Source organism: Polyodon spathula, chromosome 22 (genome assembly GCF_017654505.1).
Source record: "Polyodon spathula isolate WHYD16114869_AA chromosome 22, ASM1765450v1, whole genome shotgun sequence".
Taxonomy (NCBI): domain Eukaryota; kingdom Metazoa; phylum Chordata; class Actinopteri; order Acipenseriformes; family Polyodontidae; genus Polyodon; species Polyodon spathula.
The window spans coordinates 197,507-222,544 of NC_054555.1; the positions used below are offsets into that span (position 1 = coordinate 197,507).

General features: G+C 45.4%; 1 protein-coding gene across 2 annotated transcripts; it reads right to left on the reverse strand.

The window, feature by feature from the left end:
- Positions 1-1,699: 1,699 nt before the first annotated feature.
- LOC121297574 (la-related protein 1-like) lies at positions 1,700-24,332 on the reverse strand. Of its 2 annotated transcripts, none has more exons than XM_041223954.1 (19): positions 23,667-24,332; positions 15,315-15,376; positions 14,767-14,832; positions 13,089-13,245; positions 12,668-12,802; positions 12,150-12,305; positions 11,447-11,609; positions 10,649-10,793; positions 10,208-10,379; positions 9,457-9,626; positions 7,643-8,038; positions 5,770-5,893; positions 5,446-5,651; positions 5,098-5,210; positions 4,771-4,922; positions 4,031-4,175; positions 3,449-3,558; positions 3,188-3,315; positions 1,700-3,015 (listed from the first exon to the last, which is right to left on the reverse strand). In XM_041223954.1, exons 1-19 carry the CDS (start codon positions 24,073-24,075, stop codon positions 2,809-2,811), a joined length of 3,216 nt encoding a protein of 1,071 aa, XP_041079888.1. In that variant the 5' UTR covers positions 24,076-24,332; the 3' UTR covers positions 1,700-2,808. The 2 variants fall into 2 exon arrangements, with proteins under 2 accessions (XP_041079888.1, XP_041079889.1); XM_041223955.1 differs by having other exon boundaries at positions 7,643-8,005; positions 23,667-24,331.
- Between the last annotated feature and the right edge of the window lie 706 nt (positions 24,333-25,038).

Below are 25,038 nucleotides of genomic sequence, written 5' to 3' on the forward strand. Positions count from 1 at the left end.
AGTCAGCAGGATGGTGTTTTAGGGTTGTTTTTTTTGTACATTTTGTGTTTTATTTAAAAGGAAAAGCAGAATTACTACAAATTACAAAGAACAGCGAATCACATCAGCCTACAAAGCAGAGATTAGGAATATTAACTGTTATAATACAAGATCTCATTCAAGTATTTTACATTTTTTTTTGTTTTTGTTTTTTTTTTATTGTTTTTTTTTTTCCCACTTTACTCCAAGTCTAGAACATCATTATGGTAATGAACTATTAACATTATATGGATCATATACAGCTTTTTTTTTTTTTTTTTATGGCTCCATGGAATTGTGTCCTTTTTTGTTCCCTGGGTATCAGTTATGAATCACAGCCTGGTTTTCTGATCTCAGGGTTGAAAGAGCTTCAGCGACACAAAATAACTAGAATCAGCTGGCAGCGAACAGTAAGAATAATAATAATAATAATCTACTTGCACAGAACCAAGCTTCCGTTAAGAAAGCAAGTCAGCCGCCACGCACAGCGGAATGCATGAAACAGGAGCTTGCTGGTAAACACATGCACTGCTCTCGTGTGTATCAGAGGTTCCAAAGCGCTTCCACCAAATTCCTCTAGTGCGCCGTGGGGGGGTGGCATTATAATGATTATCAGAAATCTTGTTTTTGTGGGCGGTATTGAGCATCGGCTCCAAGCGACTCGCTTACTTATGGGTATTGCCAGCCTCCCTTTAACTGAACTCTTCCTAAAGCAGCCCATAATAATAATAATATTAATAGTAAAGTACGGCTTCATTGCAGTGTGACGTGCTTCCATCAGGACCGCAGCCCCATGCATGCTTGCTGTGCAGAGATGAACAAGACCATGCTGTCTGGGTTCAGCCCTCTGCAGTCAATGCTGTTTATTAAATCACTCTGCACTCGCACCTCCACAGGGTTTGTACACATGGCTATTACTCCCCTGCTGACAGCACTCTCTCAACACAGCACAGTGTGCACATAAACTGAAAGGAGGAAACGCAGGCACAACCACAGGGACTTGAGGAAACGCTCAGCCTGGGCTCAGAACACACCCAGGCAATCTGAATTCTCCCCCCTTCTCCATTCATACCTGCCAATCCTGAGTGGGACACCAATGCTTGCTGCAGGTCTACAGGGCTCACTCTATTTAAACACCAACGTCGCCTTCCCTTTTAGCTGCTAAATTGTTAAATGTTCCCAAGTTTAAAAAAAAAAAAAGGGGAGGGGGGTAGCTAACAGTTCAAATCCACACTCTTTAAATAACAGCCCTCCTCTATGTAATGGAGTAGCAGAAATCAACAACAGCAGTGAAATCAAAACCTTAAAAGATGAAAACAAAGTAAGTTTAAAAGATACACTACATACACAAGTATAGAATTTTTTTTTTTTCTATAAACATAAAACAAGAAATAAAAGGGAGGAGGAGGGCTAAAAGCAGATCTCCGATATCACACACATTTTAAAAGCAGATCTCTGATATCGAACCCATTTTAAAAGCAGATCTCCAAAATCAAACACACTGTTGAGCTGTTGTTTACAATTTGAGTGGATTGTCCAATAGTTTAAGAGAAAAAAACAAATCCAAACAAATCGAGTTCTCCATAAACTGCAATTAAAATGAGATACCAAAGTGATGTAGTAAACCTTAGGCTTGTGTTGTACCTGGAACACATGAGATTAGACTGCAGTTTCCCCAGGGCCATGGGTGTCAAGCACTGATCACAATAGGAAAAAGGTTACAACCAAAGGCAGCATGTCTGGCTACTGGCAGCATTTACTTGTCAGATAGCCGATACCAAGAGAATGACAATTTTGATGACATGCATTTCAACAGATGTGCCTGTCTGATGGAACACACATTGCACTCAGCTCCTGGTAACCATTCACTGTCATTGCAGAAGCAGCAACATTTATTTATGCCTTTTTTATCTCATGATATTGTTTGAAGCAAGTTAGATAGATATACAATTTAAAAACACCAACAGTTCTGCAGGTGTACAAGGAGCTCTTCAAGTATTCAGAGTGTGATTCCAGTCTGGTCAGGGTCCTCCGTGCTCCCCGCAACACTCCGCTCAAGAGCCCATCATTATGTAACAGGACCGGTGAAACCTGGAAGACGAGAGCCATCACAGGAAGGTGCTGTCCGGCACTGCTTTCACTCGTCTCGCTGAAATCAGGACTGAACAGCAATGAAATCAAAAATCAACTTTAAAAGGGCTGCAGGGAAAACATGAAGCTCAAAAAAAAAAAAAAAAGTTCAAATAAGGCAACTTTCAAAAAGATCCTGCTGATGGGGAGGGATTTCAAATGTCATTAATAAAAGTTTTTGCCAGCCCCAAAACCAAATCAAACAAAGCTTTCCTTTTCAAACAGCCGTCTCCTAAATCAGTCTCCTCATGAACCAAAATGCTGACGGTCCAGGTAATAAAGGAAGTCGAAGAAGAGGGGAAGGGGGGGGTCCAGAGGGAAGAAGTGCCCACATCAGCTAATCTGCTACAGGCTCCAAAATAAAACCTCTATATTCAAACTGTCCTGGCTGAGGAGGAGCGGGCTGGGTTCGCAAACAATAAAAGACAATCGCAACGCAAGCATGCAGCACTTTCTTTCAGTGCTCCACTTCAAGTCATTGAAAATCTCTCAGAGACAAAACGTTGGTGAATGTGAAAGGACATCCGGAAGAGCAATTGAGTCGTCAGATCACGAATGGGAAAAGTCTTTCATGCTTGCGTGAAATCCTGGACCTCCCCCGGGTTATAAAGAAATTAGATTGAAGGCTAGCCCCCTCCCACCCCCCCCACCCCCGGTGGGTCACTTCTCCTGGGATTGGGGCTCCGAGGCGGGTGCGAGGGAAGCAGCAGCAGCAGCAGGTTTCTGGTTCAGATTTTTGGCATCATCTCTGGAGGAGCCTTGCGAAGCCTGGGCCTGGCTGTACCCCAGCTGGCCCGACGGGTTACGTCTCCTTCCCTCTCCGCTGGACGAGTGTCTCCTACGACCTCCATCCTCGTTCATTGGAGGCTGCAAATGCAATTCAAAAAAAAAAAATAATTGTTATTATTATTACAAAATATTTCCTCTTGCAGCAAAACACTGTAGGTCCCCTGTGCTCCAAAACACATGCAGGGATACCAGCTCGTATCTCCAGATTATCTGAAGAATGGATGAGCAAACTCGCTCAGTTCCTACGCACATCCACCCGGAAATCCTCGAGGCGCTTGAATTTGCTCAAGTATTCCTGCAGCTTGGGGTCAATTTCCAGGGTCTTGGTTTTCGAGTATTTCAGGAACGCCCAAAACTTTTCAAGTCCATACAGTTGTCCTGTGATGAGAAAAAAACACAACCTTAGGAATAAATAAAAATCATCAAGTTACATATCATAACTATTTAAAATAAAGGACATTGATCACAACGTTTTAAACAAACTAAGAAAAAAAAATAAAATAAACCTCACCAGATTCATAATCCTTGATGGTTTCCTCCTGAAAATCTTTAAATATATCAGGCCTGAATTTCCTTTCCAGTCCGTAGCTGTAATACCTGAAAAGGCACTCCAACCCATACCTGAAAACAAACGAGCAAAAAACAAAACCCACGTTTAACTTCCAATCACTGCTGTTTGACATGTCATTGGTTTTGCTGTATTGTACAGCATGTAACCCTGCTGTTTGACATGTCACTGGTTTTGCTGTATTGTACAGCACGTAACCCTGCTGTTTGACATGTCATTGGTTTTGCTGTATTGTACAGCATGTAACCCTGCTGTTTGACATGTCACTGGTTTTGCTGTATTGTACAGCATGTAACCCTGCTGTTTGACATGTCACTGGTTTTGCTGTATTGTACAGCACGTAACCCTGCTATTTGACATGTCATTGGTTTTGTTGTATTGTATATCCAAGTAGATTTTCGGAACCGGACAGGCTGTTTCAGTCTATGGCATGTAGAGCGAATGTGCACACGTGTAACCTGGGCACCCCAGCAATCTGTCAGCATGTAATCAGCACAAGACGTTTCCAGCACTCTCCAGGTTTACCTGTATCCCTCTTTCCCATCCTCCACCACCAGCTGTCTGAACTCCTCGTACATCTTCCTGTTGAAGTGATCCCGCAGGAAGAAGGACCAGAAACGGAACAGCGTGTTCATCTCCTGGGACTGGCCGATTCCCAGCCGCTTTCGTTCTGGCAGAGGAGCAGAACAGCGAATGAAGCAAACCGCAGCAGTGGTATTTACAGGACAGCAATACTGTCACTTAGCAGGTTCAAGAAGCGGATAAATACAATGGAGAGGAGTCATGTAGTCTCTGTAAGTCTCCTTGGATAAAGGCGTTTGCTAAATACACAAATATAGACTTACCTACATGACGCCAATCCTTGCAAGAAACGCACTAAGTGGTGGATATGAATATCAAGGGCGCTTCCCAACTCCCAACACCAGGTTGGGCTGTATTACAAGTTTACCAAGATACTGGGGCCTTCTTCCTAAATGCCAGTACAGTCCCATAGCCAAGTCTAAAATGGCCTGCAGCAGCACACATCCAATTGAAATACAAGAGCACTGCATAACTGCAGCAGCAACAGGAGCTGGTATCCAGTACAATCTCTAGAGACATGGAGAGCTCTGTAAAACAAATCCCCACTCAGATAAAGGCCTTCTTTATAAATCTACAGAACACTGCTTTGTAAGGGGGCTGGGTGGGAAAGCTGGGGTGTAGTGTCTGTAGTGTGCTGGTCTGCACTGTGCTGTAGTGGGTTAGGGTTACAGGACTATACCCACCGTTGACACAGCGCCGGCGGTACTTGTGGTACACGTGTTGTGTGAAGCCGTTGTCCTTGAGTAGCTCGTGAGAGGGATGCTGGAACTTGGGAAGAGACTGGGGGGTGCAGCCCAGGTTTGCAGGCGTGCCTTCAGAAGGGCTGGCGTTCGAGCTAATTAAAGAAGGAAAAAAAACTGTAACATATCGTAATAAAAATAGAATTGGGTTTACTGTATAAGCCTTGGGTTAAAATAACTGGTATTTATGCAAGCCATGTGTGATTGCATTTGTCCCTTGCGGCAACTACTATGGAGAACATGCAGAGATGAGCGATTAAAGCAGTTTACCTGACGGAGGCCGTCCTGGACCTTGCCCTGTGCTCTCTGGAGTCCATCACCCAGCCCACATGGCACTCCATAGGGGGGTTGGAGCTGTGCCGAGTCTTCCTCTTGAGTGGGGTCTGCAAGGCAAAGGAGGTATGGTAATATTACAAGCATATGTTTCTGAAAGGGGATCCTAATGCATTGTTTCTACACAGCTATGGCTGAATGTTTTGCATCACCTAGCATTTAAGGACTGAGACAACTCAAAGCTTTTTGTTATAGACCCCAATTGTTGCAGATGGTGCAATGCAGTTTTCAGCGGAGCTGAACAATCAATTAAATCATAGTGCAGAAACTCGTTCCAGGAGGTACCTTGGCATCGACAGGCCGGCCTTCCTTCACCACGGGGTAGAAGCGGGGTGTCTGCGTGGGGTCCTTTAACCGGGGGGTGTGGGGGGTGCGCGGCGTCCTGGCGTTGCGGTAGTTCGGAGACTCGGGCACGGTTGTCGGTAACGATCGGGCAATTGTAGAGGGCTCGGGGGCACCAAACAGTTTATTGGCTAAAGCATCTGTAGGGACTGGAGAAGAAACAGCATGCTTTATAAAACCACCGCTCAGGAAAACACACAACAAAACAGCAATGCCCAGGGATCTTTCCTGTAGTCATTACAGTCCGGGAGGGGCAGGCATACTTACTCTGCTGAGGTGGGGGTGGGCCGGGCGGCACTTCTTGGTTCAGATCCACGGGAGGCTCGGGGGTCAGACAGTCAAACTGCTCCCTGCTGATCAGATGCACCTTCTTGAAGTTCTCCACTTCTTGCTGCAATGAAAAGCAACATCAGCCCATCTAAAATCACTGAACTCACAGCTGTTTGTACTGGCAAAAAAATATATATATATATATATAAAAGGAAACAAAGTAGCAGAAATGTGCCTCTGACTCGTTACACAGCGTGGTCCATCCCAATGGATTCTGTTTGAATGCTCTGTAAATACTGTGCTGCTGCTACTTAAAGGTCCCATGACAGCAAACCTCAATACAAGACTAGGCTGCTACTTTAGACAGCCGAAACCTTTAAATCCGGAACATGCAAACTTCAATACAAGACAAGGTCAATCTAGACTTTTGAAAATCATGACATAGTGGTAGACAGTAGCCCCCCCCCCCCCCCCCCCCCCCCCCCCCCCCCCCCCCCCCCCCAGCAGCCCCCACCCCCAGTAAATATACACACATCATTTATATATGTGTTGTAACAGATGTTAAGCAACTACAATTCTTTCTTCATTTTCCATATATAAAGCACAAACTCCCCCCTGGGGAGTACTGAGATCAATCATCAATGCCAAACACCGTATTTAAAAAAATCAGATGAACCAGCCGTTATTTCAGTGCCAAATTAGTTTAGATCTGTTCATCTCTATTCTATACTTTTTTAATTTGAAAAATCCCCACAGACAGAACCCCCCCCCCTACATAATCTGGATCTCATTACCACCGCTGACTATAAAACATTAGGATGACAGCAAAAATAAGCTTCAATTAGACGCCCTAAACTTTCTGACTCAGATACAGATTCAGTAGCCAGTATAATAATGATAATAATGTCCTTGGACAGCTTCTTGTAAAGCTACCTCTGATCCCTGAAGAGACATCATTCTCTCTCTCTCTCATCCCTGCACAGAAGCCAGGGCCGGGCCTACTCACAGCCCGTTTTATTTCTATACAGGCCATGTTTTCACGTCAGGCTGACCATGTGAGCGCGAGGTACAAAGAGAGATCCCACAATAGCATTCACAAAACACACTTTTGTAGAAGCTCATTCAGTCCTGGCCCATCCAGAACCTGCCCTTGAAAAACTGCACAGAGAATAGCAGCAGAGCTGAAAGCTTTTAGATCTGGCCCTGGAGCATCACCGCAGGCTTCATGAGATCACTGCGTTACTGTCAGGAAGATTAGCAACTGACAAGGACATTAAAAAAGGAGATTGTGGGAATAATCACCTCCATGGAAATGCATGTGGAGTTTCTAAACCAATTCATTGCAGCACTGCAGACCACTGCAAACTAACAACTCAAAACACCAGACTGCTAGTGTGGTTTAGAAGAGAAAAAACCAGACTGGTTAACCAGCCCAATCTTGGCTGGGTCTCCTATATCACTTTATAAGGACTGGTCATCAAAGACAGTGGAGTAACTATTGAAATAGTTATGGCTTGTTAGGAATACTTCAAGGAACTAAAGTAAAAGACTCTCACTGTCTTTCTGCAAAGTTACTTCTTGAGAACAGAGTGAAGTACCACCCTTTCCTTAATTATGAGGACGACTGGATCTCAAAACTAGAGCACAGAAGAATGGAAATAAGACATCCTACTGCATAGCAGTTTGCTCCATTCCTGGTTTTACTATGATGAGTTAATTAAGACACACCTGAGCTTGTTACCTACACACTGTCTAATGAAGCTGGAATTCAACCGTATGTTAATGCAGCTGTACTGAAGCCTGTGCACTCTGTGTAATGAAGCTGTATTGAATACTGCGCAGTAGCAGTCCGATTCCCATCCCTGCTCACCTTGATGGTTGCGTACTCCGGCTCGTAAGACTCATCCCAGAGGTCCTGCTCGTAGTAGTAGAGCCCATCGTTGATGACCTTCACCAGCTCGGTGGAGAGCTTGGAGCGGGAGGTGTGGTTGCCGGTGCGGTCTCCCCCGGGGTGCTTGCGCAGGGAGGGGGGGGTCTGCGTGACGATCAGGATCTTGTTGACGTCGTGGTCGTCAATCTCGCAGTCCGAGTCTTCGTCGGACCAGTCTGTGAAGTTGTTCCTGCGGCCGTCCATCTGCTGCATCTCCTCGTCGAACATGAAGTCCAGCTCCTCGGGCTCATCCGGACCTGCCAGCTGCTGCACCGGGACCAGAGAGCGACTCTCCTCCAGCTTCTGTTTAAACAAACATAACATCATTCCTGGCATCTGAAATAAAAACCATGCGGTACCTTCTGTTATTACAAATTGGTTAACCAAAAAAAAAAAAGGGGGCAAACATCAAGGAAAGACCCAGAAAACAAAAGTCATTCTAAATATGAAAAGACCAGGTGAATAAACTTCAGCACAGAAAGGAAACATTATAATTGATGTTCCCGAGGACACCCAGCAGGGGGCAACCCTAACCCAAAAATACAGCCGCTCACAGGTCCGCAGGCTGGGAGTTTCCTGCAGCACTCCGTCTCGCCACACCTGGCTGTCTTCACTACAGCTGCCTGCTTCCTGTCCTCTGCACAAACGCCTACTGTACCAAGAGGCCCTTGCCATGAAGACAACGATGGACAGGCCAGTCGTCACACAATTCAAAACAGGGGCCTTCAATGCACAGCGTCAATGTTTCCTCTGCATTGATTTCCACCCTATTCATCAGTCCTTGGTGCTGCCAGACATGTGTAATACAGGTACTGCGGTCGGTTCAACGAGACTGCTGTGGGCTTAGACCAAGAAAACACCTTCTTATAAAAAGCGTCACAGTTGTCATTTCAGTTTCTTATACAGCAAGCTACCCAAAGCACATGTGTGATGCACTTAAGACAAGCCCTTCAACAAGAAGTCAGGATGTTATTTTACAATAATTCATAACGAACATGTACTGCTGTGAGAGCTCATCTCAGTGCACTTGAGCCGTTACAGGACTGCCAAATGTTGCTCTTGTTAAAAATCAATGGCACGTTCAGTGAACCACACGGCACCAGGACTAGGCAAGGCTTACAAGAGGAAGGGCAATAAATACCCAGCGGTTTGATAACATCAGCCAGTCATGTTCTCCATGAACATCAGGATACACAATCCCATTCCCACCCCAACGCCTCTCTCCAGCGCTTCAAACAGCGTGATCTTGCAGGCTGCTGGCAATGTTAAATGGAAGAGGTCAAGCACGCCGTGTAATGAGAACCACAAAGGGAGAGGATATACACATATACACACTATTAATAAACTCAATACTACCACTATCACGTGCAGTCATACTTTCATCAGAATGAAACGTAACATTTTCATTTCTTTCAGTAAGGTCTGTAACCTCAAGGCTGTGTGCATTACATTTAGACAAGCCTGAATAGATTCCCTATATATAGAATATATAATAAAAACAACACAATTAAAAACAAAGAAATGCCAGAGGAATCGAAGCCGATGCGCTGTTCCTCAGTACATTGTACAGGGATGGAAATAAGACCCTGCTGCATAGCACTCTGATCCATTCCTGGTTTCATGGAGTGTAATAAGACACACCTGAGCTTGTTAGCAATCCACACTCTAGTATTGAAAGTACTATGCACCAGGAGGACTATTATTCCCATCCTTGTTGTACTTTGGGTTTGATTCAGGAATGGAAGAGGCCTCACCTTGGGTCTGGAGGGTGAAGGCCTGGGCCTCTTCTTCACTTCAATCCAGGTGTCGGAGTCGAGGTCAGGCAGGCTAGCAGACAGCCCCTTGGGCATGGTCTTCAGGTTACTCACATCTTCATGCTTGGGCTGCATGGGAGTCAAGGATCTGGGAGAGCCTGGAGCCGACTCTGTAAAAGACACCAGCGTCAACCCTCACTGTTCACAGAACACAGTGTGATGCATTCCAATCAGACACCAGCCTCAACCCTCACTGTTCACAGAACACAGTGTGATGCATTTCAATCAGACACCAGCCTCAACCCTCACTGTTCACAGAACACAGTGTGATGCATTCCAATCAGACACCAGCGTCAACCCTCACTGTTCACAGAACACAGTGTGATGCATTTCAATCAGACACCAGCCTCAACCCTCACTGTTCACAGAACACAGTGTGATGCATTTCAATCAGACACCAGCCTCAACCCTCACTGTTCACAGAACACAGTGTGATGCATTTCAATCAGACACCAGCGTCAACCCTCACTGTTCACAGAACACAGTGTGATGCATTCCAATCAGACACCAGCCTCAACCCTCACTGTTCACAGAACACAGTGTGATGCATTCCAATCAAAGACACTTTTCTTTATGTTCTGCATATCAGCATCATGGCTCAATAATACCACGGAATAGGAGTCTGATTTCCATTCCTGACACACATTTCTTTAATATTTGTATGCAGGGTTTGCTTGTTAATGCAGCTCACCTGTCTGACTGTCGGCCTGTCTGGGCACAAACTCAGGGCAGTTGATGAGCTGGGAGAAGTCAGTCTGGGTGTTATCAGGGGCGGAGAGGCCAGGCAGAGGCCACCGCTCTGGGTCCTCCCTCCTGCGGATCTTCAGGTCAATGATCTCCACCTCTTTACTGTCCTTCAGGGCCTGGAGAAGACAAGGGAAGGGTTTCATACACTCCAAATGCAGCAAACAGGTGCTATCAACAGCACGACCAGCCACAAACACCATGTCCCAGTGCACTGCTGCTAAAGCTCACCAAAACCAAGCTGAAAACCTGCTGCTACTCAACCACAAGCTAATTCTACTTGAGGGAAGCCAGCTTTCATCTGTCTGCATTAATGTTGTTTTTTTGAACACGTTAAAGCCTGAAGCACACAAGTCATACACACAGTGTAACCCGGACAGCCTCTCACCAGCACTATGAGGTTGATATCGGTCGTCAGTGCCTGCATTCTGTGGAAGCCAGCGATCAGCGGGATTGGGATGAAACCTTCCGAATCCATCTTCCTCCGCAGGAAGAAATCCCTCTCTAGGTTATCCAGGCTGAAGTAGTATTCACTGGCACGTGAAGACACAAAGATGTTACTTTAAAAAGAGAACAGTCGTTTCACACTGCATTGCCAGTCATGGTACTGAAGTCAAACAAGGACGTGGGAGCAATACTGCAGGTCTTCGACAGTGCTGGCATATCAATACAGCAGGCTCACCATTCCACCAGCACCCCTGAATTTTAAATGAGTGTTTTCTACAGCATTTGATCAAACAGCATATGTGTAAATGATAGAACTGCATTATAGCATTAATGATATCATTAAAATATCTCCGCTTGTACCTGCTCAATACAATACACCCACTCAAACGTGCCGTGGATCACACACACGAGGGAGTAAAGCCAAAGACAAAGCCAAAGAACTGACACTAGAAAGAAACACACACGTCGAGCTGCCTCTAATAGGCACTTGCCAGTACTAGATACAATGATGCAAACTTATTGGTGGAACATGCATGGAGGAATTCAAAACCCACACTCTGGCACTCTCATCCAGCATTCGTTTAAAACCTTCCAATTCCTGCAACAGCCCACTTTGCATAAGGACTTAAAACCAGTGCCAAAACAAACCGATGCAGGATGAGTGCAGAAATATTTCCAGTTTTTAAAAACTTTTTGGAAAGCAATATTTCAAGCACTTCAGTCGATTTGTCCTCCTTACATCTGTCTCTTGATATAATCCTTGAGCAGCTCCTGATCCACAGAGTACATCTCCGAGCTGCTGGTGTTGTCGTAGTAGTAGGTCACCGTGCTGTTGAACTTCTGTCCGGAACCTCCTTCTTTACCATCATAATTCTTGTAGCCGTACTGGTAGTCAAAATGACCTGCAGACAGACAGAGCCCTTAATGAATGTGTGCCTTCATCAGAAACCAAACACCATAGTCATAACGCATTAGCCCACCAATGAAGACACGAAACTGTAATGCACTAAATAACATAGGATTAATAAACCCTCTATAAACTAAACAATACAAAACACAATGAAGCTTATGAATAAAGTCAAGCAATTGAAAATGTAAAAAATGACCCGTTTAGACAGAATGATTAAACATGTGCTCCGATCACAGCCTCCACCCCTCCTGTTAATCGAGGTGATCATGAGAAAGTCTGTGCCGCTCCGAGGGAGTAACATACCTCCTTCCCAGCTGTGAATGGGACACTGTTTTAGCAGGGAAAGACCTCTATAGAGCCTATAGACTGCCTGCCAAAACCAACACAGAGTGCTCAGCCTCCACTGACAGCCAGCTGAGATCAACCCCCCACTAACCTGCTCAAGAACTCAACCTATCATAGCCAACCGTATACACAGTTTCCCCCTACAGCAAGCCCTGCACAGTCCTGAACCCGGCCAGGGGGTACGTACCTCTGCTGCCCCCCCTGCCTCGGCCCCTCCCTCTCCCTCGGCCACGCCCCCGGCCTCTGTAGCCTCCTCGGAAGGGGGCTCCCTCGCTCTTCACACTCGACACCTCGTCGTGATCCTCCCGCCAGTCTCGCTCGTGCTTGTTGGCACTGTGCCAGTCTGCAGGGCAGGGAGGAAACCAATGCATTTGAATGTTAAAAAAAAAAAAAAAAAAAACAGATCCATTCTCCATAATACACCTGCCTAATGTGTTTCTTCTCTATCACACACCATATCTCATCCCTTCCATTAAGTAATGAAAAACACAGCCAAACAGTTTTTATCTGCCACATTGTTTAACTTTAACTAGGTTAACAGTATGTGGCTTATTTAAATCGAAGCCACAATTCCACCTTCATTATCTTCACTTAACCTTGAACACATCAGTACAGTGAAGGGGCGTGCCGAATAGCTCCCAGCACTATTAACCAAGCCCTGCTGCACAGCCCTGACCCCCAGAAAGCCAGTAAAAGGGAGCGCACCCCTCAAGTCGTTCCTGCTGTTTGGGGGGAGTCTGTAGTGTTCGTTTTGGCGGGTGTTGTTTCTGGAGGCAGACCTCTCTTTGGGACCTTCTGATTTCACTTCTATTGGAAGAGGAACCCATCTATGCTTGTTACCTGCAATAAAGAGTCAGAAAGCATGAACAGGAAAGTGGCACTCCAGGTGACCATCGCACGGTTTAATGGTCTGACCCCTCTTAGAAAGCTGCCCTCAAGCTGCTCTATGACAGGGTTCTGCATCTTGCTTGTACTCTACTTTCTAACCAAGTTTCAAACAAAACAACGTGCTCCATATATTGTTTTTGGTGGTTTCGCTAACTCAGTGTGTCACTATAACACCTCACTGAAACGAGTGAATCCATTTCCTGTAATAGGAAGCAGCGACCCTCTCGCGAGCCTGTACCTTTCTTCCTGGACCCGTATTTCTGTGAGTCCTCGTCCCCGTTCTTCTCCTCCCCGGAATCGTCAGATCTGGTCTTCTGGTTCTCCTTGCTCTCCTCGCTGTCTCGCTTCTCCTTCACCAGAGTCTTCTTAGGAGGCTGGATCTTTCCAACAGGAGCCTGCCGAGAGACATGGGCATATTAAACACAGGGCTACCTCCACCATTCACCAGTGTGTTTAATACAGTCAGGACACGCTGACAAGTGTACAAGTCCTTTGTGATCCTGTATAAGGACCCTTCACTCCCTAGCTGTTCTAATGAATACAGATTAGAGAATGTCTACCTCCATCATTCACCAGTGTATTTAATACACAGTTAGGCCATGTCGACAGTAAACTGTACAAGTCTTTTATGATCCTATACCGCGACCCTTCCAATGGGTAAAGTTAAAGCCATCTAGATCAGGCCTTCCCAATGCATTCCACCCATGAGCTTGTCTAGCCCAACTCGCTGTGACCTTTCATGACTCTCAGTGCGAGGGTCAGGCCTGAAATAGAAGCAGACGTTCTGGAGAGCAACGCTATGGGAATCCCTACAAGGACACCCCCTCTATAGGACTCCAGCGCTGGTTATTTCTGGTCGTGCTGTGACCCCACATTGCATTCTCAGAGCAAGCTTTTAAAAAGGGATTATTCAGGGGCTTCCGCTCAGAGACTCCTGGGCAGTTTACACGAACACAAAAACAACTAGAATTGCAGGCGTGGAATTGAGCCTCTACATAAGACTCTCAATCCAGCGTCTTGTTTGCAAAGTTGCTTGACAAAGGAGCGAAGCGCCGTTCTCACCTTTCCTTTGCATGTTTCCAAAGAGTCAGCAGATTAAATGAACGTGCGCTTATTTGTGGGTTACTGGATCATAAAAACAGGGATGGAATAAGAAATCCCATTGCATAGCAGTCTGATCCAACCCTGGTTTTACTATGATGAGTTCATCACGATACACCTGAGCTTGTTATCTCTACACTGGGGCTAATCAAGTGCATAATAAAACCTGGAATGGGTGAAAGTGCCGTGCAATAGGATTCTTATTTCCATCCCTAGATTTGCGATGTTAACAGTGATTTTAAACATCATTAATCCGCCACAGTCGCACTGCAACTGTTCTGGAGGCTGGACTTGCACTATTTATAACTTGTCCTTTAATAAATATTTCTGACAACTCTTACTGAGCTCCCAGCAACAGCACATTCTGTTTGAACCACAACGAATGTTGGATCTTATAAAAAAAAAAAAAAAACCCACAAACACACACACACTAATTTAACCCTTTGCGGTCCTTAAAATTTTCCCTTGCCAGTCTGATGTCAGACCCTTATCAGTATGCATGTCTATAAAGAGATATGTGAAAAATACAGCAAACAAGGGGTGGGGCTTGGCTGGAGATACAGTACGGAGTGTTTTTTTTTTTTTGTATTTCAATGCCTTTTAAACCTGTTTTACTCTGAGAAAAATATTTTAAAACAGCGTGTGTAAAAGAAACAGCGCGTGTGAAAATAAATTGGACCCGACACGCCTGACCAGCACTGAATAAATGGACCGCTAAGGGATAATGCAATGGTTTGCTTCCAAACAAAGCATTTGGTTTCAGTGGCTGGATGGATGAATGAGAACTCCAGTTATACACAAACTAATCCTCTTACCTGCACTTCCTTATTCACCATTTCCCCTGGGGTCGGCCAGCTCATTGCATCACCAAAATCACTGACCTGCAAGAGAACAGTTTCAAAACCACCTTCAACGACCTATACTGGACTACATTACATAGACGGGACTGAGTCAGAACACAGGCATGGGGGGGAGGCAGGGGTGTAAGTAACGAACACATCCCTCTAGAAACAGACAGATCTCCAGCTCCTCCATTCCTGTTCAAATCCATCTTCATTCTGAGTGCAATACAGAGGACACGACCAATAAGCAACCCTGCCTGTCCCACATCACTGTTAGAGGCAGTGCAGTGCAGTGCTGGCTGTCCCACGTCACTGTTTGAGGCAGTGCATTGCAGTGCAGTGCTGGCTGTCCCACATCACTGTTAGAGGCAGTGCAGTGCTGGCTGTCCCACATCACTGTTAGAGGCAGTGCAGTGTTAGCTCCCACATGTGGCAGAGCACTCATGGACTCTTAAGTGACTGCAGAAATGCACTGTTAGCAATGCAAGAATGGTGGTAGATGTGGCAGAGAGGGCACATACCTTACTGCCTTTCCTTGGTCTTGGGTTACCAGCCTTCACCACCTTGGCTGGAGCTGGCTGATCTGCGGACGGCAAAAACAAAAAGAAAAAAACACATCAGACTGAATGCTATGCATGTTACAGGAGGACAAAACCTAGCAAAGTGAATGCACGGTTAAATACAGCAATTTCATAAATGCCATTTCTGATAGTTGACGTAGAATCAGTTCTACAGGTATACAGTACATTGCAGTCCAATGCAATCACTGCATTATAATGCAGGAGTGTGCCATTCATATCTGTGTGGTTATTTACAATTACACTCTGGGTAAATTTGAAAAAGCCATAGACAACTGTCTTCCAGAAATCCCAGTCTCATCAGTGCATTGAGGCTTCTAACTAGTGGATTTAAAGTAATTTCCATAGGGAAAACCAGACTAGCCTCTGCATGTTCCAGCTGTAATGTGCCATTTAGAAAAGGCATACAGCGCTGAGGTTGCTATACCCTTACTGTGTTAGGGCTGCTACTGTAGTTCACCCAGCCTAACCGCTTGCCAGGTTCAAAGAGGCTGCTTCAAATTCCCAGCTCTGCATAGCAGGGGGCAGGGTGCTTTCTGTACCACAGAACTTAATAAAACTGCATACAGCAGAACTCTGACAGCACATCACTGACCTCTTCAAAACACACTGCAAACAACAAACTACTTTTAAAGTGCTCAGTTTAAGCTGCTGTTTTTAGTCCATCTTGGTAATAGATGCAGATTCCAGAGTGGAAATTCGAGTTGCCAGCACTCCCAGGGAGACGCACATTTGTCTTAGATTTGCATAACCTGCTGAAACGCAGTGCTGGCTTGGCCAACAGTGCGCTGCGCAAACAAAATACAAAAACTAAACAAAGCAAAACGCTTAATAAACCGACCATGTACACGATATCTAACAGTCTTCAAATACAATTCAACATGCAAGACTACAGCAATTTACAAACAAAATCCTTTATCAATAGCTTGCAACAGCTCCTTGAAATAGTGTGTGAAAAGAGCCTGCGTGCACAATGGAAACCAGCACATGAGAAAACACTGCGGCGTGCTGAACGAGAACACAAACACACAGTGCACTGTCTCTTTAGGGCGCACGGCTTTAATACAGAACTGTATTACATTACAGGACAACGGTGCAGTACAAACACATGCCCTCTCCACACTCTCCAAGAAGATAGTTTGACCGTGCCTGTGGTGGGAGCCAAATCATAAAACTAAGGCCACAAAAGTTAAATGTTTCTACAATCAAAACTCTGCTATACTGAAGCCATGCAATACCACACATTAAAGTGAAGGGTAGCGTTAGAGATTCCATCACGTTGAATGTGAGGTTAGAATCTCAAATGGTTAATTATGGACAGCTGGAACAGGGATGGGACTAAGACTCCTACTGCATAGCAGTTTCACGCAATCCAGGTTTTAACTCTTTCCAATAGTCAGACATCATCGAAAATACGTAAAGCACAGGTCTCTAGTCATTTTTTCTCTGGAAAAAGCAGAGAAAACCTTTCAATGGCTGAGTGAGACCGATAGGTGCCGAATGAAGCTAAAAAAAAAAAAAAAGGGGGGCGTATCTCATACCCCCATGTACTACAGAGATAACATGGACATAAACAAAGGAGATAGCTGCTTCAGCATCCAGCACTCAAAGAATATCACAGAAAAGCTTTTTGAGATGTTATAGTAATAAAATAATGGCTTGGACCACAATCTACTGTTTGCTTCTAGATTACAATGAATACACAATGCAGTTTAAAGAACCCTGTTTCTGGGAATGTACTTGCCTGGTAGAATACACACGGGTACCGTACTCCTACGAATGTAACTTCACTAGCAAGACAAAGAGTGGGCATCTGAGAAGTGCACCATGCTGTCGTCCTGACCCGAAAACGAATTTAACCACCAGATGAGAGGCTTAGTGGCTAACCACCGCTAACCACTTAAGTGCAGAGTGAAACCAGACGCCTTGTTTTGAATGGATACGAGTACATTATAATAAGGAGACTAGTCTCACACTGCTCACCTGGCTGCTGTAACCTGAAGCAGCTGTGCAGGGGGAGCGGCTCCTATAGGTTTGCAGAGCTGTTTCTTCAGCAGGTAAACGATCTTTGGCAGTACTGTTATGCAATGGAAGTCGTATTTCCCTCCAGTTCCAGTATTTCAGCCGATATTTCATTATTATTGGTTTATTTCTTTATTTAGCAGATGCAACTTAGTGACTAGGGTGTGTGAACCATGCATCAGCTGCAGAGTCACTTACAAGAACGTCTCACCCGAAAGATGCAGCACAAGGAGGTTAAGTGAGTTGCTCAGGTTCACACACAGGATTTGAACCAGGGACCTCCTGGTTACAAGCCCTTTTCTTTAACCACTGGACCACACAGCCTGTTATGCTAGTAAAGGGGGTTAGTAAATGATCACTGAAGATCACTAAAACGATCTTTCTCTCATCCAGCGCACCTACAAAAACAAAAAGGGAAATGTTTTTTTTTGTTTTATAGTTCCGTTTTTTGATTTAAATACTCAAACATTAAATAATGTATTGCCCCAAACATACTGAACATAAAAGTAGTTTATGAGCCGTATCAAGCACACTTGTTTGTGTTCCTAGAAGATGACAGCGCTGACGGGCTTCACGTCTTCGTCTCTAGCGCTCTCTCACATGTGGCCGATTCCCAAGCACTCCATCGGAAATCACACATTACGGCACTTCAGTGGGTTTGCTTGTGGCAATGTGTCCCTCATGGGAAGAGAAACAGTCATTCCAGCCTATCACATTTACTGGAAGGATCCAAGCTATCGCACTGCAGCCTGTCCTCATGGTTTTTGGTACACCTGTTAAAGATCATCCTCAATTTAAAAGACGGCCAGGCATCGTACAGCAGACAGTTCAGGGCTTGAATTTCAACACGGGATCGCAGAAATCGCGCATTTCCAAGAAGTTGCTCCCGTATATCTGCAACTTTCCGTGCGGGAAAATCCTGTAGAGATATTTTAAAAAACCACTTAATTTAGAATGCCTGAAACGCGACAGCAAATCTCTAAGGAAGTGGGTGTCAGTGACGAAAGCACTGTGAGCCGCATTCAACTTACATAATATGAAAGAACATTTTGTGGCCTTTCATTTGATATGTTACTTTCATGCAGCACAAACTATCCAGTACTTAAACATACAGAAATGAAAACAGTGAAAAACAGGCAGAAATAGGGCCAAGTGTAGAGTTAAAAAAAAAGAAATGGAGCGCTGGTTAAAAAGAAAAGCACCTTTTTCTTCTGGTGCTGCAAAAACTTCACATCAGGCAACGGCAAAAGCAATGGAGAGTGCTCTGCCTCACAGTGATGAGCAGCCGTTAGGTCTCCTGAGGCAGCTTATTTTAAAGAAACACCAGTGTGAGTGACGATGCAGTAAATTTTTTTATTTATATAAAAGTGCCTTTTTTGCCATTCCCCCCTAAAATTTTGGAATCCCCCCCAGCACACAAAAATGAAATTCAAGCCGTGCAGTATTTCTCAGGTGGTTGAAAGGCAGAGGAAATGTTCATCTCCGAAGAATGAAAGACATGGCTGGTGTAGAGAGGTGGGTGACAGTGTTACAGCACTTCTGCAGTGTCAAACCTGTGTTCTATAAACACACCTCTGTCTCATTTCCCATTCCACCCACAGGCACTGCAGCGCTGCCACTACAGCAGCGGGCAACATTATTTGATGACTCATCCTTGACAGACAGAATAGAACTGCGAGACTTCCAAACAGCGCTACTCCTGAACACAGAGGATCCAGATCCTCTCAAACTCTGGCTTGGATTCCCCATGTCTTTCTCAGAAATAAACACTAGAAATAAGAAACACATGATGGTACAGTTACATGACACTGTGTGCGCAACTTCCACTGGGTCAGAACCACACAACTTTCACTCTTGTTGTACAATCTCATTTCTTATGTTTATTTTGATAAGCTCTTTCTAGAAGTGTATCTCGTATGGGATACAGTAGCTCCACTAAGCTTCTGATGGTGCGTGAATGGGGGTTTGTGGTCTCTAATAAAAGGGCAGGGCTGCTTTTGTCTCTGTGCCATCAACAGTAGCTATCAAGCCTGGTGAATGTACAGAACCCCATGTCAGAACAAGGTAAAGCGTGTAGCAGCTTGCCTACCTTGGACAAGTTCATTTTAACAGGGTGCTCCAGCCATTTCTGTTAATAAAGTCACAAGAACAGGAAGAGTTTTACAGGCTTCATTTGACATAAACCTCAGAACTTGGGAACGCAAGTTAGAATAAGGGGACGATACATATCCCTGGAGAGGAAAGCACTGTACGAACGCTTGATGCAACATTTAGTCTGTCCTTTTTATATACAGTTAAATATAGATAAATAAAACACGCAATTATCCAAGGTGCTTTGGAAAGGTGTGTTTCATTCAGATATTCGTCGGTTTCGCCTAGAATAAGCTAGACGCAACAAAAAGTGATTGGGGAGACAGCAGCTATTTCATTTCTCTATTCGATCACTACTGGTAAGCTGTATGTACGCATATACTTTGCTATTCTGTGTCAATGTTCTCCAATGAATTCTGCATCATAAAATGGTCCAAACGATTATGAATACAATATGACAGGATGGAAATGCTAACCATGTGAATAAACAGGCACGGCATCATGCATCAAAAAATAAATAAAAACAAGCTGGCCTTACAAATACAAAGTCAAACAGATTTCCACAAACCACCTATATGGGCTCCGATTTACCTCACAGTCCTGGGAATGTGACTCCAACTCACTTCACCTGCCTTTATTTGACCTGACCCAGGCAGTGTTGTGGTCTGCAACAAAAAGTCCTACTGCAGAGCGACTTGAACACTGTCACAGCCCGCTCCACGCCCGTGACTGAAACACTGTCACATCCCGCTCCACGCCCGTGACTGAAACACTGTCACAGCCCGCTCCACGCCCGTGACTGAAACACTGTCACAGCCCGCTCCACGCCCGTGACTGAAACGCTGTCACAGCCCGCTCCACGCCCGTGACTGAAACACTGTCACAGCCCGCTCCACGCCCGTGACTGAAACACTGTCACATCCCGCTCCACGCCCGTGACTGAAACACTGTCACATCCCGCTCCACGCCCGTGACTGAAACACTGTCACAGCCCGCTCCACGCCCGTGACTGAAACAACATCCCGCTGTCTGAAACACTGTCACATCCCGCTCCACGCCCGTGACTGAAACAAACGCTGTCACGCCCGCTCCACGCCCGTGACTGAAACACTGTCACATCCCGCTCCTCGCCCGTGACTGAAACACTGTCACAGCCCGCTCCACGCCCGTGACTGAAACGCTGTCACAGCCCGCTCCACGCCCGTGACTGAAACACTGTCACAGCCCGCTCCTCGCCCGTGACTGAAACACTGTCACATCCCGCTCCACGCCCGTGACTGAAACACTGTCACAGCCCGCTCCTCGCCCGTGACTGAAACGCTGTCACAGCCCGCTCCACGCCCGTGACTGAAACACTGTCACAGCCCGCTCCTCGCCCGTGACTGAAACGCTGTCACAGCCCGCTCCTCGCCCGTGACTGAAACGCTGTCACAGCCCGCTCCACGCCCGTGACTGAAACGCTGTCACAGCCCGCTCCTCGCCCGTGACTGAAACACTGTCACAGCCCGCTCCTCGCCCGTGACTGAAACGCTGTCACAGCCCGCTCCTCGCCCGTGACTGAAACACTGTCACAGCCCGCTCCTCGCCCGTGACTGAAACGCTGTCACAGCCCGCTCCTCGCCCGTGACTGAAACGCTGTCACAGCCCGCTCCTCGCCCGTGACTGAAACGCTGTCACAGCCCGCTCCACGCCCGTGACTGAAACGCTGTCACAGCCCGCTCCTCGCCCGTGACTGAAACGCTGTCACAGCCCGCTCCTCGCCCGTGACTGAAACGCTGTCACAGCCCGCTCCTCGCCCGTGACTGAAACGCTGTCACACCCCGCTCCTCGCCCGTGACTGAAACGCTGTCACAGCCCGCTCCTCGCCCGTGACTGAAACGCTGTCACAGCCCGCTCCTCGCCCGTGATTGAAACATTGTCACAAAGACCCCACCTCACCCACACAATGTGCTGAACAGCTGTGACGGATCATCTTTTTTTTCCCTGCCCGTCCCTCAGTGTTAGGCTCAAGAGGCCTGTCTCATGACTGTCCTGTTTGTGGAGATGAAACTCTCACCTGCACACAGGTATTCTACCTTAAACACCTGCCTATTCTCATCTACCTGTGTAACACGAGGGCTGGTTATCCTGTGTACGTGGCATTCAATATGCTGTACAAACAGCACTATATAGTGATGATAACACATACAAACATAACTCCTATACCTTACATAAATGACATCTTAACTTAATGGCAAAAACACATACATACACACATATATATATATATATATATATATATATATATATATATATATATATATATATATATATATTATACTATTATATATATACACACCTATAGCTATATATTGTTCATATCGATATATAAAGTGAACTGACTTGACTGCACGTGTTTAGATGTCTATTCTGTTTATAACAGTTTTGTTTTTTTTTGTTTTTTTTTGTTTTTTTTTACAGGTAACTTAACTTCAAAACTGTGACATAATACGCTTTAAAAACTGAAGACTGGAAAAATTAAGACCGACAGAAGGAAGTGGCTTTTATAACTATACAAACATGTGCCATTTGCTTAAACGCGAAGCGCAGAATCATAAACAGCATGTCACCCAGCGTGGGGGAGGGGAGATTCGCCTCTATAGAGGAGACTGCATTGTTTAGTGCCAATTTGACCAACACTGTGCCATGAAACTCAACTGACGGCTCATGAACGCCATCGTTACGTGTCCTTATACAAGATCACACAACAAAATGCCATCTTGTGATCGACACTGGTCTAAAACAAGTCGATTCCGTGCAATCACATGTTTCCATGCGCTGGAACCACGTTGTCGCCCTGGTGCAAAGGAATCATGGGAAATCAGAGAACAGCACTGCAATACAATGTCCGGGCGAGGTGAAGCGTTTCAAGCGTGGAACGTGTTTAAACACCGTTTAATGTTACTTTTCACTAACAAACACGCAATAAAGACAATCAAGTGTGTCTTAATTCTTATTAAAAAATACATCGATAACTAACACACTGCCTTGCTACAAACCGCACAACAGGCCACGGTCTATTTTAACCGACACGTTACATGAGCAATCTCAAACATGAACCGTGACAATTGAACGCATGAACCGAGCTGAATGCAGCTGCACTTCCCAGGGCTTCTCACAGCATTGATCGTACTGCACAGGCTCAAGCGTCAGTCTCTGCCACATTGCAACGCTGGTGTCTCTCTAAACAAAACCACGGCGAAACTATAAATATTCGGAAATCTATTTATCAATAACTAAGTTTTTGTTTTTTAAGTAAAGAAACGTATCCTCCCCACATTATGACCTACAACCACAGGCCTAGTATTAAATGCCACACAGAACCTATTGAAATACATTCAGCTTGGCAACACCTACTGAAAACATCCATAACGACGCGTACACAATCAAAAAAACAACAACAAACAACAACTGAGGACTGAGCAACACACCGAGGCTGAGTGATAACCGCACGTCAAAGCAGAGTACTGTGTGCTTACGTGATATAGTTTTACTCTAACTGCACTAACACGAAGCTTTTCTCGTGACAAATTTATATATAATATCTATATATATATATATATATATATATATATATATATATATATATATATACACATATATACACACACACACACACACACACACACATATATATACACCTATACACACCCTCGTTATTGTATCTTCTGCAGTTTTATAAGGTGCTGTACCGGCCGGAATTCCGTCTGTTTAAACACACACAGCCCGTATCTCCTCCGTGCATGGCAACGCACACACTGCTTGGGTGGGAGGCCTGGCTGGAAACAGCTTACTGTGTTTTTAAAGAAATTATGCTCACTGGGACAGTTCATAATACACTGAAAAAACCGTGAGGCTGATAACAGGCTATTCACACTGTCGCAATACTCGCTTTAGAAACTTCATTAGCACGTTCTGCAAGCCATCCCAAAATAGTTTTTGGGCCTAGTGCAGTTCTATATTAGGGCACTGGTCTAGCGGCACTTGTACACTCCTGTTTCATGCAAGGACTGCAGCAACACCCGTCGATGAGCTAGCTCACTGTCTGAAATGTGCCGAGAACCATTTTAGATCCCAAGAGACAGACTCGTTTACGCACAGGTACATTTAAAACAGATAGCAGAACGCCTCGACGGTACCCACCAGGATGCGCTTGTCCATTCACACTGATCACGGTCACCGAATTCATTTTCTTAGTCCACGGGTTCACCTTGGGAAGGGGGGCCTCGGTAAACTCCTTTTTGCTGCCCTTCTCCCCTCCCTCTCCTCCTGGGGTCTCCATCTCTTTGAGCCGGCTCGATTCTTGCTCCACGGTTCTCTGCTCTGGATCGTCGCTCCCCTCGTTCACCTGCCCCTTGCTTTGCTCGCTATTACCCGCATATCGGCCGTGCTCGCCGGACTCCTTCGCGTCGCTCCCCGCGCCTCCGGCCGGCTGCTTCCCCTCCTTTCCCACACAGCCCCCCTCGCGTGTCACGTTGCTTGTATGCAAGGGCCCTTCTTGTTGCATTAAAGGGTTGTTGCTGGGAAGGACTGTCTCCACCTGAGTGGCCATTTCCCCTTTTCCTCTCTCTACCCCCCAAATTCTTCTGGGTACTACTAACTCGAGCGAAGTCCTTCACTCCGAAATCAGTCTAATCGCTTTTTTGTTTTTTCTTCTCCACTCCACCCCTAGACCAAATATCCTTCAGTCTAAGCTGCAGAGTGGTTGCTTTCAATTAAAACATATATCTAGATGTGCAGATTTTTAAAAGCCTGCGAGTACCTCTTTAAATCCCGAATAATGTAATCTCACGACTACTAGCAGCAATATGGAAGAACACCACGCGACCGACGGGGGCGCGCACGTACGCAGAGGGGAGTGGTGACGGCACCGTGTGCGCGACTCTGATTGTAATGCTAGGAGGTGGCCTTAAAGAAACAGTACACTGTCGCAGCCTGTAGTGACTGACTAACAGCAGCCTTGAGAAACACAAAACTGCTTCCTGCAGCACGGTTGATATACTCACACGTGTTGGGAAGACAGTGGTTCTTCTAAGTACCTCCCTCTTGTGCACATAGCAAGCGTGACATTGCACGCAGTGGTACTGAAGTAATACAGCCTGTCTAAACGACGTTTCAAATTCATACTAGCAGGTGTTTTGTTTTTGCAACAGGCAAAATAATTTTTTTTTACATATTTTCTTCTGCACAAGATCTTTTGTTTCTTTGTTTGCTTTTCCATGCTTCAGAGTGGAAAGTGCAGTTCTATTAAAGACATGACAAGACAAGTAAAAACTGCTGCTGCTGCTTCCTGGTACAAAATCACTTCCTGTGCTGTGGCTCAGTTTCAATCCAATGGTGTAGCAGCAATCGGGTCATGTGACACAGGACGTCATTAGATAACAGGTATACACTTTTTTACATTTATTTTTAAAATCTACTGCACTGTATTAAAAAAAACCTGACGTATAAAAACAAGCAAAGATACAAAGAATATATGATTTGTAGCATCATGGCAGGCAGTTATTTTTTTTTT

Bases quoted from the DNA above. Each gene is read 5' to 3' on its own strand.
- LOC121297574 (XM_041223954.1), bottom strand. From the start codon at position 24,075: ATGGCCACTCAGGTGGAGACAGTCCTTCCCAGCAACAACCCTTTAATG. The intron at 14,833-15,314 runs GTATGTGCCCTC...GTTCTCTTGCAG, and splicing joins GACCAAGGAAAGGCAGTAAG to GTCAGTGATTTTGGTGATGC. The intron at 3,316-3,448 runs GTGAGGTTTATT...TTCTCATCACAG, and splicing joins CATCAAGGATTATGAATCTG to GACAACTGTATGGACTTGAA.